The sequence below is a fragment of the Miniopterus schreibersii genome, assembly GCF_964146895.1.
Source record: "Miniopterus schreibersii genome assembly, chromosome: 1".
In the NCBI taxonomy this organism is placed as follows: Eukaryota; Metazoa; Chordata; class Mammalia; order Chiroptera; family Miniopteridae; genus Miniopterus; species Miniopterus schreibersii.
The window spans coordinates 183,437,263-183,452,969 of NC_138101.1; the positions used below are offsets into that span (position 1 = coordinate 183,437,263).

Consider the following 15,707-nt stretch of genomic DNA (forward strand, 5'->3'; position numbering starts at 1 on the left):
TAACAAGTTGGTTGACCTTGGGCATGGATTTGGGTCCTCTGGCCTCAGTTTCCTCATCTATAAAGAAAGAGTCAATAAACCCACAAACTGTTTGCTGTCTGGAGGGCCCTGAAGGAACGAGAGGGAGAACAAATTACAATTCCTCTTTGCAGAGACAAGGCCAGGGTGCAAGTCAGGTGAGACGAAGGGTCAGATAGGGCTGGAGGGCTTCCCAGAGGAAGGGCCCAGAGGAGGTGAATGTGCTTTGCTAAGGAAAGTGGGGCTCAGTGGTAGATGCTGGGCTGGGAAGGCGGCTTGGGGTCAGTGTCGAAGGGCTTCATAGGCTGTGCTGGGGAGACTATAGAGTAATATTTCATTTTGAGGGCCACTTCACCTGGCTTAGAATCCCAACCTTACCATTTCTTAGTTGTGACAACTTGGGCAAGTTCCTTAGTTTCTCTGGGTCTTACTTTCCTTGTCAAGAAAATGGGACTCATGGGGCTAACATTCCTGCTCCTGGAATGTTATCGCAGAAATTAACTTGTAAAGTGTTTTAGCCTCGTGCCTGTCATATGATGACCATTAAACCAATAGTGATTGTTTTGTGTTTTATGCTTGGCAACCGAAGCCACTGAAGGTTTTTGAGCAGGGAATGAACCAAGTCCACTTTTAGGAAGATTATTCTGGCAATGATAGGGAAGATGGTCTGGATCTCAGGGAGTCTAGGGGTAGGCCGACCAGTAAGGAGGCGATTTGAACCGTCCAGTGAAGAGATCTAGTTAGCAGTCCATTTAAGGCATCTGGGCCAGGACAGTGCAGAAGGGTTGAAGGAGGAGAGGGTAGGCTCGAGAAACTTGAAAGTGGCATCAGGATAAAAAGAATAGTGACTGGATATGAAACTTACTCTTAGACTGTGTACTGATTTCAGCTACTAGGGAGATAGCAAGGCCATTAAGGGAAAGAAAGGGGGGTTTTGCTGGTGGAAGGGGAAAGCAGGGAGGAAGTTGCTAGGATAATGGATGAAGTTGGGCACATGCTGAGTTTGATCAGTTCACATGACTTACCCTGGAGAGTTAGAAATGGGGCCTAGAAGCCGAACAGCGGAATCTGAGTGGGGTTTGGGGTTTAATGAGCTCTTCTAGGGTAGTGATTCTCAAAGCATGATCCCCAGGCCCAAAGCATGGGCTTCACTTGGGACCTTGTTAGAAATGCAGATTTCTGGCCCGCCCTAGGCCTGCTGAATCTGAGACTGGGGGGAGGGGGCAGTGACCTTATTTAACACTTCTCCTTGGAGAGCTTGTTCCTGGAAAAACTGTACAGAAGCGGGGAAAGGGGTGGGGGTGGGACAGGAGGAGGGACCCTGTGAAAGGAAGGGGGAGGGGGAGGGGGGAGGGGGAGCCTTGAAGGAGACAGAAGTACCAGATTTCATCAGTTCTGAGATGCACATTCTCTCCGGGTAACATCCCTGAGTCTGGCTGTGTACTGTCTGCCAGGTGACAGCTGTATGCGGTTGTCACTGTCCTCACGCGCACGTTAAAGCTGGCTGAGAAGGGCCAGTGACCTGGCAGGAAATCCTGAGACAACAGCGGACATGCTTAAGAAGCACAGCTCCCACCTTAGCAGGGAGGGCAATTTCGCAGGAAAACACGAAAATGATGACGTTGATCAGAAATGATTCAGGAGAACCACACTCTGAGAATCCCCCCCCCTTTTTTCTTTCATGTATGTACAAGAATGCTGTATGATCAAATATGTATCTAAATACATCTCAAAGAGCTATTTTAATAAGAAAGAAATGAAAATGCTAGTGGCAAGGAAGCACAGTCCCGATCTGATTGGCAGCATTTTTTTTCTTAGTGATACAACAAGTGATAAAATAATGCTGCAGTCTTATCATCCAAAGCATCTTGGATTTGATGTGATAAATACAGAGGGGGTCAGAGATGTCGCAAGTTCCCGCAGAGAGAAGGGAGTGGAGTCTAACAGAGGAGTGGGTTTCGAGAGGTGTGAGGGGTGTCTCTGGCTTCAGGGAGGACCAGGACAGAGAGGAAGTGATTGCATTTGACAACTGGGAGGTCACTTTTGAATTCTAGTGTTCTGTGGGTGGGGATTCTTGCTTTCAGTTGATTTGCTTTGATCGACAGGTATTTTTAGACGCCAGGCACTATACTTGAGATACAAACAGGAACGACCTAATGACCTGTGTCTCCAATAAGCCTGCAGTTCAGAAGGGAGAGCAAGTGAGAAACCTTGATTGTGAAACACAAAACTAGTTGCTTTGCATGTGTGTGTGTGGGGGGGGGGGGGGGTTGGAGGTGGCTGATGGATGAGGCCTGTAGGGGCAAACCCGAAGGAGCGTGTAAGCCTGCTTGGGACAGAAGGAAAGAGTGTCACCAAGAAGACTGTGTGAGACCTGAGGCGCCAAGGCTGTAGAAGAGTTTGCCAGGAGGCGTTTCAGGCAGGGGGAAGGCTGAGGGCTGGGAGGCTCCAGGTGTTTTCCTGGAGCCTGCAAACTGGGGGCCTATGAAGGGGGGACATTAGGGTGGACTGGTCAGAGGTGACCAGTTCACCAAGGGCCTGGTCAGCTCTGCCCTGGAGGTTAGATGTCATTCTTTTACACAATGAGGAACAGTGGGACAGTTTCTTAAACTTCAAATTAATTTTTAACTTTTGTCAAAATAATATGTGCACATAAATTTAAAAAGTAAGTGGAAATGTAAATTTTATAATGAAAAATAACTGTCCCTGGTGCTTATCCATTTCCTTTCCTCCCTCCACGATCCAAAGTTAGCCGTTAAAAAAAATATTTCTTCTAGCGTTTGTCTTCTTAGTTCTTAATATGATTTTAGAGCTGTATTTACTAAATTAGCAATTTTGACATTATTTTTTGACTTCCTGTTATGGAAGATCAAGAGTTAGCTTCAACTGCACAACTCATCCCAATACACACACACACACACACACACACACAAAACCACCTTCCCATTGTACAAATAGGGTTAAATCACAATTTTTGGTTGAATCTATTTGCCTATTGCCAGTTCTTCCATGATTGCCAGTTCTTGACTTTCCTGCTGGGTTGGATCCCCTGTTGTCCTGGTCCCACCTCTTTCTCTTTTTGGTCCCCCCCTTTTTGGGGGGGGAAGCACATGTTGGAAAGGCACAGGGGCTGTACATTGGTGATGCCTTGGATGTGCGGAGATCTTTACTCAATCTTTCAACCCACACATTAGATTCCTACCTTGGGTTGGTGTAAAATTCTAGTCGAAAATAATTTCCCCCCAGCATTTGGATATTTGCTGCTTTGTCTTCTGGCTTCTAGTGCTTCTGTCAAGAAATGTGCTTCGCTCACTTGGAAAATGTATGTGGAGGCCTCACTCATTTCCAGACACAGTTCTAGGTGCCGGGAACCTGCAGAGAACAAAGCAGACAATAAAGATAAATAAACGAAGTCAGGGGAGTGAGTGCTCAGTAGAAAAAAGAGCAGTGAGTGTGTGCACAATTTGTGAGTGTGTGCGGGTGGTGTGTCCTATGCAGTTTTATCACTGTAGATTCCTGTGACCACCACCAGTCAAGGTACACAACGGGCCCATCGCATAGGACTCCTGGCGCTGCTCTTTCATAGCCACGCCGCCTCCGTCTCTCCCGCTCCCCAACCCCTGGCAGCTAATTTGTTTTCCACCCCTGTAGTTTTGTCCAGGTCTTTCTTCATTCATTCTTCTAGGCTCCCGGCAGGTCCTTTGGTCCGGAAACTCATACTCCTTAGGTCTTAGGGATTTTCCTCCCTCCCTCCCTTTGTTTCTCCCTTTGTGATACCATCCTCTCCACCAGAAACTCCTGACGGTTGGCTATGGAGCTTCCAGGATCAGTCTGGTAATTCTTCCATTTTTTCTGGCCTATTGTCCACTTCTTTGACTTTTTGTCTATTCTAGAGTAAGTAGCTCTGTAGACAGTTCTTTGACATTTTTGTGGCTTTCATACTTTGAATTTCTGTGATCCCCATTTTATACTTTCTTTATATTGAGTACTGTTCTTATTTCGTGAATGTAGCATTTTTTCGTTCTCAGGTCAACAGTATATTGATTACTGCTTTGGGGGATTTATTTCCGCTTCCTGATTTGTCCTGGTTTCCTCCCACATGCTTGTCCCCCATTTTAAAAAATATATATATATTTATTGATTTCAGAGAGAGAAAGGGAGAGGGAGAGAGAAACATCAATGATGAGAGTCATTGATCGGCTGCCTCCTGCATGCCCCCGACTGGGAATTGAGCCCGAAACCCAGGCATGTGCCCTGACCGGGAATCAAACTGCGATCTCCTGGATCCTAGTTCGATGCTCAACTGCTGAGCCACACCTGGCCAGGCTCCCCCATTTGTTTTGGTTAGTCTTTCATCATGAAGGCTTTTCATAAATGGATTGGTAATCCTTGACTGTTTTCAAGGCAAAGAGGGATAAAAAGCATAGAAGAGGCATCCCCTTGGCTTATGTTCGCCTGCTGGGCTTTTCTCTGGCGCTCTTCATTCTCAGAGAAGGACCCTACGCATTCCCATCTTCAGGTTGGGCTGGTGGCGGGGTGCTCGCCTGGCTGCCAGAACTCTGGGAGTGGGCTTAGGGGTGGGCTGGCTGGCCTCACTGTTCAGGATGCCATATTCATTCATCTTTTCAGCCTCAACTTCTGCCCTCAGCTGGGGTCCCTGAGTCCAGACTTCGCCTTCACACCTTCTCCAGGGACTATGTTGGCTTCTGTTGTGCAGGTCCTGGGGAGGTACTTGGTGACCACCCGGATGGGCAGCTAAGCCCTCCATAAGTACAGACTTCCAGCAAATTCCCATGTCCAGCCTCACACCTCACTCATCTGCTGAGTTTGAGTCTTCAACACCTGAGGCTTTCTGAGGCTCTGCAGGACAAAGGGCTTAGTTCTTACCTGGGTGACTTTGGTTTCTACTTCCTCCATTCTTCTGTGACAGTTCTCACGCCTGCACTGCCCTGTAGTGGGCTTTGGGGAGGCCCGCAGACCCGTGGTCAGTGTGCCCTGATGAACCAGAGGTCCGTCGGGGGATCTTGCACAGGGAAGTTAATGTCCCCCCACAGGTGGGGTGGAGGGGGAATGGAGACAGAGGAGGCTAGAGATGAGGCAAGAGATGCTGAGAGTTGAAAGCAGCAGAGGCAGAAGGGGAAAGAGGGAGATAAAAAGGATCTTAGAAGTTTCCACCTCAGTATCTGACCTGGGTGGTGAGGTGGCCAGTGGCCCTTTTGCTGAGACCTGGAACATAGTAAGAGGCTGGGTGAGGATGGGTTCAGTGTGAGGAACCCAAGGGACTTCCAGATGGAAATAACCAGCAGGCAGTTGGATATAAGGGTGTGAAGGCCAGGCAGCGAGTCTGGCTGCCCATCTTTGCCGATTCTGTGACATCTGAGGCCAGTGGCAGGAGATCATGCAGCCAGTGGGAGAAGAGGAGGGAAAGAAGGAGACCTGAGGACAGGGGACCACACAGAAATGAAGGGATAGTCCCTGTCCTCCAGGAGTGAGGTGGAGAAGGGAGTGGAACCAAGGGACTACCAGCCCAGCCTGTTCACCCCAGCAGCTTAACGTAGTGGCCATTCAGGCTCTGGAGTTAGCCAGCAGTCCCATCCCTGAACCCACAGCCCCCACAGCTGTTTATCTGAGCTCAGCAGCCCCTATCCCTGAGCCCCAAGAAAGGACTGCTGCTCCCTGCTGTTGTTCAAGGACAGCTAATGGATGGGGATGTCCCTGGGCTTTCCTTCTCCTGGGGCACAGGATCAAAGAGAGTTGACGATGGGGATTTCCCCTCTGCCTCAAGGTCACACAGAAATCCAGGTCAGGCTCTGGACATTCCTGCCTCCCTCCCTCAGGCACACACAGCCTCAACTCTGAGGTCTAGCTGTGGAAGGCCCATCTTAATGTTCTGAAGTGTCAGAGTGGGTGGCTATTTTCAGGTCTGGCACCTGGAGAAGACTTACCCAGGAGTCCTCTTGTTGCATGTGCACTGGCAACCCTGCCTAGAGGTAAAAATAAGCACAGGAATCTCGATTGCTTGTTTGCCCATGCATGAGTGTCACTAAGCCCTTTATGTGCTTCCTGTTACCAAATCCTCACAATGTTATGCGATAGAAACATACTGTGCCCACTTAACAGATGAGGAAACTGAGGCCCAGAGAGGTTAGGTGACTTGCCTGCAGTGGAGTCTGCCTGTGTCTACACTGCTCACACTTTCAGGTTAGAACCCTGAATTTGTGCTAGCTATTGAGCATGTCTCTGTCCTGTGAGATCCATCCCAAACCTGCCACACCTGAGGTTGGTGGGGGTGGTGATGGTGTGTGTATGTGTGAGACAGACGCCTCTCTCTGCTCCTGAGCTCTCCTAGACTGCCCTCAAGAGACCACAGGAATTCCGATGAGTTAATCTCATCACTTTATCGAGGAGGCACTTACAGAAATTACAAGGCCACCAGCCTGGCTTTGCTGGCAGCCAGCCGCTGGGGCCATAAAACAAATTGAAAGGAACAAAAATAAATAAAATTAGAAAACTCGCTCTCTCTCTCTCTCCCTCCCTCCCTCCCCCCTCCTTCTCTCACTCTCTCCCTCTCTCTCACACACACACACATGCACAAAGGGTCAAGAACATGGCTCAAGTCTTGTTAACGCTCTTTCCTCTTGTCCTGGGAGAGCACCCGTGTCACATCAGCAGACATTTATTGACCCTCTGCTGGAACAACAGCCCTGAGGAACCTGGGACCTGTCCTCCTTCAATTGCTGGCTGGCTGTGCAGCAGAGACCAGGGAACATGAACAGTTAGCAGTGTGCGAGTGGTAACCCAACGCAGCAGAGTTACCATGCTGCTGAAAGTAGGGTCATGGTGGGCCCTGGGAGCTCGCTGCAGTGCTCCAGAGCAGAGACTAGACCAGATGGCCTGGGTTCAAGGCCTTGCTCTGCCTCCTTCTGGACTCTGACCACCTCGCTCATGTGAGATGGAGAGAAAGACCACCAGGGTTCTCGGAAAAGTGAAAGGTTCAATGTATGGAAAGCAGAACTGTAGCTGCTTCCTAATAAGCACCGATTAGTATTCGCTCCCAGTGTGCACTGAGCACCTATTGTGTGCCAGGCACTTGAACTACAGAAAGGAGCTGATCCTGGAGGAGACAGATAGTTGCAACACAGGTGATGGGATGGAGAAGGAACACGTACCTAAGTGGGACCTGGAGGTGCACACAGGCCAGGAGAGGAGGTGCAGGGGGCAGAGTGGGCTTGTTCTAAGTAGCCAGAGCAAGCCCTGGAAGCCTGGATCACTGAGTTCCAGGAACTGATAATCATGCAGAGCAACAGGGACGCTAAGGCTGGAGACACGGGTGGGGTGGGGTGGCGTGGGGGCAGGGTCAGATTCTACAGAACTTCTAAGCCAGGACAGACTTGGATAAATTAGTTTAGGTATGAGTTTCTCTCCCTTCTATTTACCTTTTAAATTTTACCATGCTTATGTGAATATTGAAATTATTTCCTAAGAAGCCACACAAGCCAGAGTGACCTAAGAAATGGTTAAGGTTAGGTAATAGAGGAGAGGGGCACACAGAATCTTTATCCCTTCCCTTCCTACCTCCTCCCAGCCTCAAGCACAGAGGTTGACCTCTAGGCCCCTCCCTGCAGAAAATGGGACGGAAAAAGGTGTGGGCCTCCTGGACTTCAGAGAGAGAGAGAGAGAGCGCAATCTCTAAAGTACCCTGGGCAAATCAACCTCTGTGAGCCTCAGTTTCCCACCAGTACAGAATGGGAATGAGAGGGCTCACGGAGCCGCTGTGAGTGTAGCACACAGTTAGACTCTGTCACTGGGACTCAGTAGTTCCGTTACTTCTAAGCACCTTGGCGGTGGTGGAACCTGCCTCACGTATGTTCTCAATAGTAAATGGCTTCCATCTGCCATGTGGGGAGACTGAGGTGCACTGAAGCCTGAGGACAGCCCCTCAGTGAGTTCTGATGTCCCAGCCCAGTGGGTTGACTGTGTTTCAAACCTGTGGCCGCCTGGCCCACCCGGACTCAGGAACTGGGGTTTCCCTATTTAAGAGGGTTGGAAACATTTCGACAAGTTCCTCGGCACCTACTTTGAGAACCGCTGCCCCATGGGAACCTCGGCGTCGGGGGCAGTGTAGGTGTGGCCGGCTAATCCCCATCCAGCCTCTGGCGGGCGGGCGGGGCCCTGGATGGCGCCTGGCAACCCTGTCTGTGTCTGCTTCCAGGGAACATCGAGTATAGCTGCCCGGCCACCAACGAGTGTGAGATCACGAAACGGAGGAGGAAGTCCTGCCAGGCCTGCCGCTTCATGAAATGCCTCAAAGTGGGGATGCTGAAGGAAGGTAAGGGGCCCCCACCTGCCCAGGCCTCACCGGGCGGGGCTCGGGCGACGCCCTTCTCGCGGGGAGTCTCGGGCCCCTGGGACGGTCCCCACAAGCTGTCGACCTCCCCAGGCCAGCGCGTGTGCACACGCTCTGTGGACCCCAGGCCCTAGGGGTCCCTCTGCATCCCAGGGTAAGACCCTGCCCCTGGAGTGCCCATCCTCTCCCACACCCCGTAAGCAGGCTGGCAGCCTCCAGCCCCCGCCTAGCTCCCCACTCCTAAAGGAGACATGGGTGTCAGGAAGGCAGGAGTTGGAAGTTCTCCTTTGAGGACCCCCTGTGGGCCCTAGGACACTGGCTTGGCGCTCTGCAGAAGGTCCTCCTTCCAGGCAAGCCCCCTCCGCCCCGGAGGGGCAGGCTTGAGATGCTGTTTCACCTCCTGGCAGCCCATGGAGTGTGGGTGCAAAGATCAGAGACATTAAGGCCCGGAATGACATATAATGCACTCGTCACCGGCAAAGGACAGCCTCTGCTTCCGGCAGGCGGACAGGACACTGCTATCACCTCGAGGATGTTTTTCCCCTTCCCTGTGCCCTTCTCCCCATCCTCTCACTTCCCTTACCTCTCTCCTCTAGAGCTGTGCCGTCCACATAGCAACATGAGCCACTGGTTCCGAGTGTAAAAAACACGGCTGATTGCAAAGTCACGAGGATAATAAAAGGAGTATAAAATAGCACAGTGATCATTTTTAAGTAATGATTGCATGTTGAGATGATAACATTTTGGGTATATTGGGTTAAGCAAAATGTATTGTGTCATGAATGTCACATTCTTCTTTTTACCTTCTGTAGTGTGGCTTTTAGGACATTTAAGGGGACATGTGGTTCTTGTTATTTGGGTATCGCTGTTCCAGGTCTCCTCGTCACCTTCTCTGTTGATCAGCTCAGGTTGATGACTCTTATGGGGTACTACTTTTGGGGAATGGATAGTGTGTGTGTGTGTGTGTGTGTGTGTCTCCCCTTTCCTAGCTTTCAAGGGGAGCTGGTGGAAATTCTTACAGATCAGCTTTTATGATTCTGGGCCCTGGGATCCTTCCAGAAGTGGAAGGAGGCAGGAGGGGGTTTATAGAAGCCCAGCCCAGCCTTTATGAGCCCCAGGGGCACCCTTCCCATCCTGCTCTCCAGGTGTCCTCTGGGAAAGAACGCCCAAATTTAAGATGTTTTGTCAGTGGGTGGCTTGGACCTTCTTGTGTTATGGGAATTGGAGGCCCCCTCCCTCTGTTTTCCATCCCAGGTGGCCCCTCTTCACCTCAACCCAGCCCAGTGTCTACAGCTGTAAAACAGAAGCTCTTTTTAAAAATATATCTTTATTGATTTCAGAGAGATGAAGGGAGAGAGAGAGAGAGAGAGAGAAACATCAATGATGAGAGTCATTGATCGGCTGCCTCCTGCACAGCTTCCACCAGGGATTGAGCCTGCAACCGGGCATGTGCCCTGACTGGGAATCGAACTGCGATCTCCTAGATCCTAGGTCCATGCTCAACTGCTGAGCCACACTCAGCCGGCAAAACAGAAACTTTTGAACAGTTCTTCCACTGTCCCTGTGTCCACATAGCAGGTGGCCTTTTAACTGCATTTCTTATTACTCATTTTTTTAACCCCTTTGAGATGGAGAAGGCCAGCTAGCTGCTTTATTGGGGGATCAGGTGGAGAAACAGCCCTCTCTCTAGATTACAAATGGGCTGCCCTCGCCTGTTTGGCTTAGTGGTTAGAGTGTCAGCCCACGGACTGAAGGGTCCCAGGTTCAATTCCAGTTGCAGGCTCGATCCCCGGCCCTGGTCGGGGTGTGTGCAGGAGGCAACCAACCGATGTGTCTCTCTCACATCGATATTTCTCTCTTGCTCTCTCTCCCTTCCAATGTCTCTGAAAAGCAATGGAAAAAAAAAATCCTCAGGTGAGGGTTAAAAAAAAAAAGGGGTCATATTGGACCTGCTGAGAGACTTTGTGTTGGTTCATTTTGACTCTACACAATTTTGGTCTTACCCTGTGTAGCACGTGACCCAAGCAAGTGTCTGAACTGGGTTCCCTGATTCCTACCCCAGGCTCTTTCTGCTCCTCCAGAGCATCCTGGGGTTCACAGATGAGGAAACTGAGGCACAGAGGCCCTCAGAAGCATGCTTTAGTGCTGGTTTCTGGACTTCTCCCTCCATGCTGTTGGGAACCAGCCTCAGGGTGTCAGCCTCAGAGAGGCTCCTTGCTCTTAGGTCTGTGGGATGGGGCTGCCACCTTGTTTTGGGGAGCTGGCTGTGAGGATGTGGGTCAGGCTGGGGCCAGCTGTCCAGCAGCCTCTCCCCCTCTGTGTACTTTATAGCATCTGAGGAGCTTAGAGCAGAAGGAAGCTGCTGCGTTGCTATCAGTATACTCCTCAATTTTAAGGGTGACAAAATTGATTTCGTAGGGGTTGGAGAGAGATGGCTCTCCCACCCTCAGTCACACAGCTGGTTTAAGAGGAGCTGGGCCCAGAGCCTGGAGTGTCCCCATGTCTGCCCTCCATGGACAGGCCAGGAATAGTGGAGGCTTCAAACCCCAGGCCACCTGCCCCCCAAGATTGTGAGCTAAAAAGCAGGGAAGGGAGAGGGAGAGATGAAAAAGTGGGGACCACCGCTGGAAATCCCTGGGTCATCCTGCAACACTGAAGAGTATCTTTAGGGAAGCAAGAGGGGGTAGTTCCGGTGGCCCCCAGAAAGGGAATGATGAGGGGGATCCACTGACGGCAGAGAAGTGGTGGCCAAGTGCGCCACTGATCAGCAGCAGCAGCCGAGGTACCCAGCCAGCCAGCTAAGAGAAGTGAGATGGATGCTGTGTCCCAGGACGATGGGGTGGGGGCGCCGGGGGACGCAGGCCTGAGAGACTCTGCCTTAGGTGGGGCGGCCATGCAGGGTAGGCACCAATCTTTACCAACCCGTGCTGTAAAGAGCCCTGTGGTTTGTCCAGGATGTACATAGGACGTGGAACAGGGCACAGGACAGCTTTTCATTGAAGTGGCAGCCCAGGGCCTCCGAGGCTGTTGGCAGGAGCGGGCAGGCATGCAGAAGTAAACCTCCTGGGCTCGGGCCTGGAGAGGCCCTCTCAGGAGCTCTGCCTGGAGGCGGAAGGGCAGCCACCAGAACACTCCCCCCCCCCCCCACCGCATCCCCAGAGCTGGCAGCTCTAAATCCAAGGGGGAAAGATGCCACAGAGCCTCCCAGTGTGGACAAAGCAGAGCTCTCCGCTTAGCTTCCATCCCTCAGCACAGAGCCTTAGGGAGACCCTGGGATCTGCAGCTCCACGGGGAACGGCCCCTTAGGAGGCACATGCCTCATTGAGGAGCCTGGGTCCCTGCCAGGCAGGGGCTCTTGGCAGCTGCCTGGCTCCTGCTTTTGTTTGGGTGTCCCCCCTCATGTGCAGGAGCCCGGGCCCCCGGGCTCCCTGCCTCCTTCTGTTTTCCCTCTGGCTCTGACCTGACTCAGAAAGGCAAACTCCAGCCTTCCCCAGGCTGCTCCTCTCTTTCAGATTCCACAGTGAGCCTCCGGCATAGGGGTGGGGTATGGGTCTTGGGTCTTGGGGGGCTGGGGAGAATGTGGATGCCAGCCTCCCCCTCCCCTCATCTTATCTACACACCTGAATGCTGTTTCCCCTCTTCTGTGCCACAGCTCCTGATGCCTTTTACAGGTCTCCCTTTCTTAAGGAGCATAACCTGAGAGGCCACCATATGATGTGGGAGGTCCAGCAGCTGCTTGAAGAGGTCAGGCATGGCCTCCATTGGCTCAGCCTCTCCCAGGAGGCTGCTGTTCGCCCTGGAATCAATGTGGGTGATGGCCAGGGGTCTGTCTTGCTTTAAGCAAACCCAGTATATAAAAATCCACGTTTTCAGGGATAAAAGTGATTATTCTCTTTACAAAGAATTGAATACAGAACCTGCACCAGGTTGGGAGTTGGTGCCTGCACCCTGCTCCTGGCTCGGTATGCTAGCTGTGCATATTACTCTCACACTCCTGGGCCTCCCTTTCCTCAGCAGGGGTGTTGAAATCAGCTCTCCATCAGCTGGTCAAGGTGGGGGCCACATGGACAGCTCCTTGGTGAAGTCCACTGTGGGATTGCTGTAAGATGCCACCTTTCTGTGTGTGTTGTCATAGTATTTGATTCAAAGATAGTCTCGTTGGCACTCAACTTTCCAGTGGCCTGCCCATTGTGTGGATTCGCTGGTGGGACTTTCAGAGGTGGCGTCTGTCTTGGGTTGGCCCCCTGTCAGGGATCTAAAATCACGGTGAGGGGTTCCCCTGGGAAGCCAGTGGAGCTCTCTCCCCTTTGGAGGGCTTTGCAGCCTGCCTGGCTCAGGTGTGGCCTGACAGCCTCTAAGCCAGTAGAACCTGGAAAAACACCTGCTGCATTTCACAGGGCCCCCCAAGTCTTTAGGACAGCTCTGGTGTTTCAGCCACTCTCCCTAGACAGCTTGACCCTGCAAACTTCTCACCTCACTTCACCTCCCTCCAGCCACCAGCCTCCCAGTCCTGCTCCATATGCTCCTCCCCACAGCCCCTGCCTGCCTTTCCCCAAGTGTTTTCTAAAAGATATTTGATTTCAGTGAAAGCTAGGCCGACAGCCATGCAATGTGCTCTCGCTCTCTTTGTGCTTGTTGGAGGGCGGAGGGCTCCTCTGGGGATTCTGGGTAATTGGGTTAGTGGCCAGCTCATGTCAGGAAATTAAAAGGAGGCCCCGATCAGGTTCCCGCTGCATGGGATTTAATGGCTTTGTATTTATAGAGTATTCTGCCTCTAGCCCATGCCAGAAATACCACTTTTCTGGCCCTTTGAATGAAGAAAGAGGATGAGAGATGGCTTACCTTTAAAAATTCTTTTTCTTTTCCAAAATACATTAGTGTTCTGAAACAAACCAACTCTCCTGCACTTCAGAGAATAGCTTTGAACTAAAGCCCGAAGACTCTGATGTGTGTTTATGTCCCCCGACCACTTTCCATCCGACATGCACGCATGCGTGCATGCACACCTCTGTCTGATGGCTCCCAAGACCATCCCACGTGGCCTGAAGCCTCTGGGCCCTCAGGCAGGATGAACTGATGACCTCTGGCTAAGAAAGTGTTGATGGAAAGAAGTGTAGCAATGATCTCATCTGTGCTGGATCCTCATTACTGCTCATTCGAGGATTTCAGTGTTTTAAGCATCGGGTAACAGTGTCAGTGGTCATACAGACCCAGTAAAACCCCAGCATCACCACTTCTCAGCAACTTGGGCGATTTACTTAAGCCTCACCTTTCCTCCTCTGTAAAATGGGAATGATAAGAGTGGCCATTGTCATCTTGCTCCCAACTTTACAGGGAAAGCCCTAGAGTTGTAGCACAAAGTGGGGTGTTGGCCATTGATTTGAGATAGGTACCCTTCATCCTGTTCTAAAATTGGTTTTCCTCTGTGATCCACAAGGCACTTTTGAATCCCCATGGCCTTTCCCCCCACTCCTTGAATGATGACCTTGCTTCACATTGTCCAGAAAAAATAGGAACAGTCAAGTGGGGAATTTCTTACCCTTCTGCTATCGAATCCGCAAACCTACCTGCTTGGTTTCTGCATTCACTCCCGCTAGAGAAAGCTCTGCTCCTATCAGAAGCCAGTGTACCCCCCTGTGCTCCGAATCGGTCTTCTTTATCAAGGATTCTACTCCTAGAGTAGCATCTCTACTTCTAGCATCATCAAACTCCTCCTCACTACGGGCTCATTTTATCAGCACACTAACATGCTTTGGTTCTCCCATGATAAAAACAAAATTAAGACATACCACTGTATTTCGACTCTTTATTTCCATCCAGCTACTGCTACCTTTCTCAACAAAACTTCCCCCAAAGAGTTGACAGCACTTACTATATCTGCTTCCTTACCCCATCCACTTTTTTAAAAAAACTTATTTATTTATTTATTTTTAATTTTTTTTTTTTTTTAATATCTTTATTGATTTCAGAGAGAGGAAAGGGGGGAGAGAGAGAGAGGGAGAGACAGAAACATCAATGATGAGAGAGTCACTGATCAAGCCCACAACCTAGGCATGTGTCCTGACAGGGAATCGAACCCCGATTGCCTGGATCCTAGGTCGATGCTCAACTGCTGAGCCACGCCCAGCCAGACAAAAAAAAAACTTATTTAAAAAGTAAACATTAAGTAGATCTAGAAAAATATTTACAGTACTGCACATTATATTAGTTAGGGTAAGGCTAAGCTTCTATGAAAGAGAGAGAGGGAGAGAGACAATTCTTTTCTCCCTCAAAAACCAAAAACAAGCAAACAACCTCCCCCCAAAAAACCAAACCCCAGAAGTTTAAGCAGGATAGAAGTTTAGTTCTCTCTCATCTGTCATGTAACAGTCCCAACAGTCAAAGGTGTTCCAGGGTTGCCTGGCAGCTTGGCCATCCTTAGCAAGAGGCTTCCGTTTGTGGACACTTGACTCTGGTCAAGACCCTGGATGCTCTAGCCCCTCCCCGCCTCTTTGGAGCCATCTCGCATCATTCCTCTCCTGCCCCTCACTCCTATCACTCCTTTGCCGCCTCACCAGCTTACTTTTGATTCTCAAGCACAACAGATCTTAGGATCTTCGGGCTGTTTCCTCTGCCTGAAGTGTGCTCCCCATAGCTGGCTCCCCATTCCCTGGCCTCAATGTAAATGTCATCTCAGAAAGGCCTTTCTTCCCACTTCATTACTTTCTCTTGCATCCCATTGTGCATTTCCTCTGAATTTCTCCCAGTCTGAAATGATCTTATTTATTCTTTTGTTTGTTTGTGCTCCTGTTCACTCTGACAGCCTCTTACACAATTGTTCTTGATTTAGGAACCCACAAATCCTTTTGAAAATCCAGTGAAATTCTGTCATAAAACATACACAAGTAGGGACACATAAAAATTTGCTAACTATCTAGAGCTTCACAGAACTAAGAGGTTCCTCAAGCCAGATTGAGACCTGTTGTTGTGGAATCAGACTTTTAGAGGTAGAAAGGACCTGAGGAACCAGCCGGACCCCAGGATGACAAGATGCCTTTAGTTGGACTGCCAGCTCTAGGGCGGGCAGTGGCTGCCTAGAGAGCTTGATTGAAAGGCTTCTTAGGCAGTGCCTGGGATCAGTAGGCAAGAGCGCCGTGATTGATTAGCAATGTCTGCCACAGACTGGGGAATGGAGGGCAGTGGCACTGCCGACAGCTATTTGCTGTGTCTGATCTGGTGCATCTGAGTTTAAGTGATTTGCCCACGGCCACACAGTTAGTAAATAACAAAGCTGGGCGGAATCTAGTCCCCTGGGTTATGTAAGAGTTCCTTCTGAGAAGCCCATTTCAACTCAATGTAGATG

The 15,707-nt window shown here is 50.5% G+C and overlaps 1 protein-coding gene across 2 annotated transcripts in view; it reads left to right on the forward strand.

Moving 5' to 3' along the window:
* The window catches only part of ESRRB (estrogen related receptor beta), a 149,957-nt gene that overhangs the window by 106,732 nt on the left and 27,518 nt on the right, over positions 1 to 15,707 (forward strand). For both annotated transcript variants that reach the window (XM_081149350.1, XM_081149349.1), the window contains exon 3: positions 8,231 to 8,347. In XM_081149350.1, the coding sequence (XP_081005476.1) occupies positions 8,231 to 8,347 (117 nt within the window). The remainder of the gene's footprint in view (positions 1 to 8,230; positions 8,348 to 15,707) is intronic.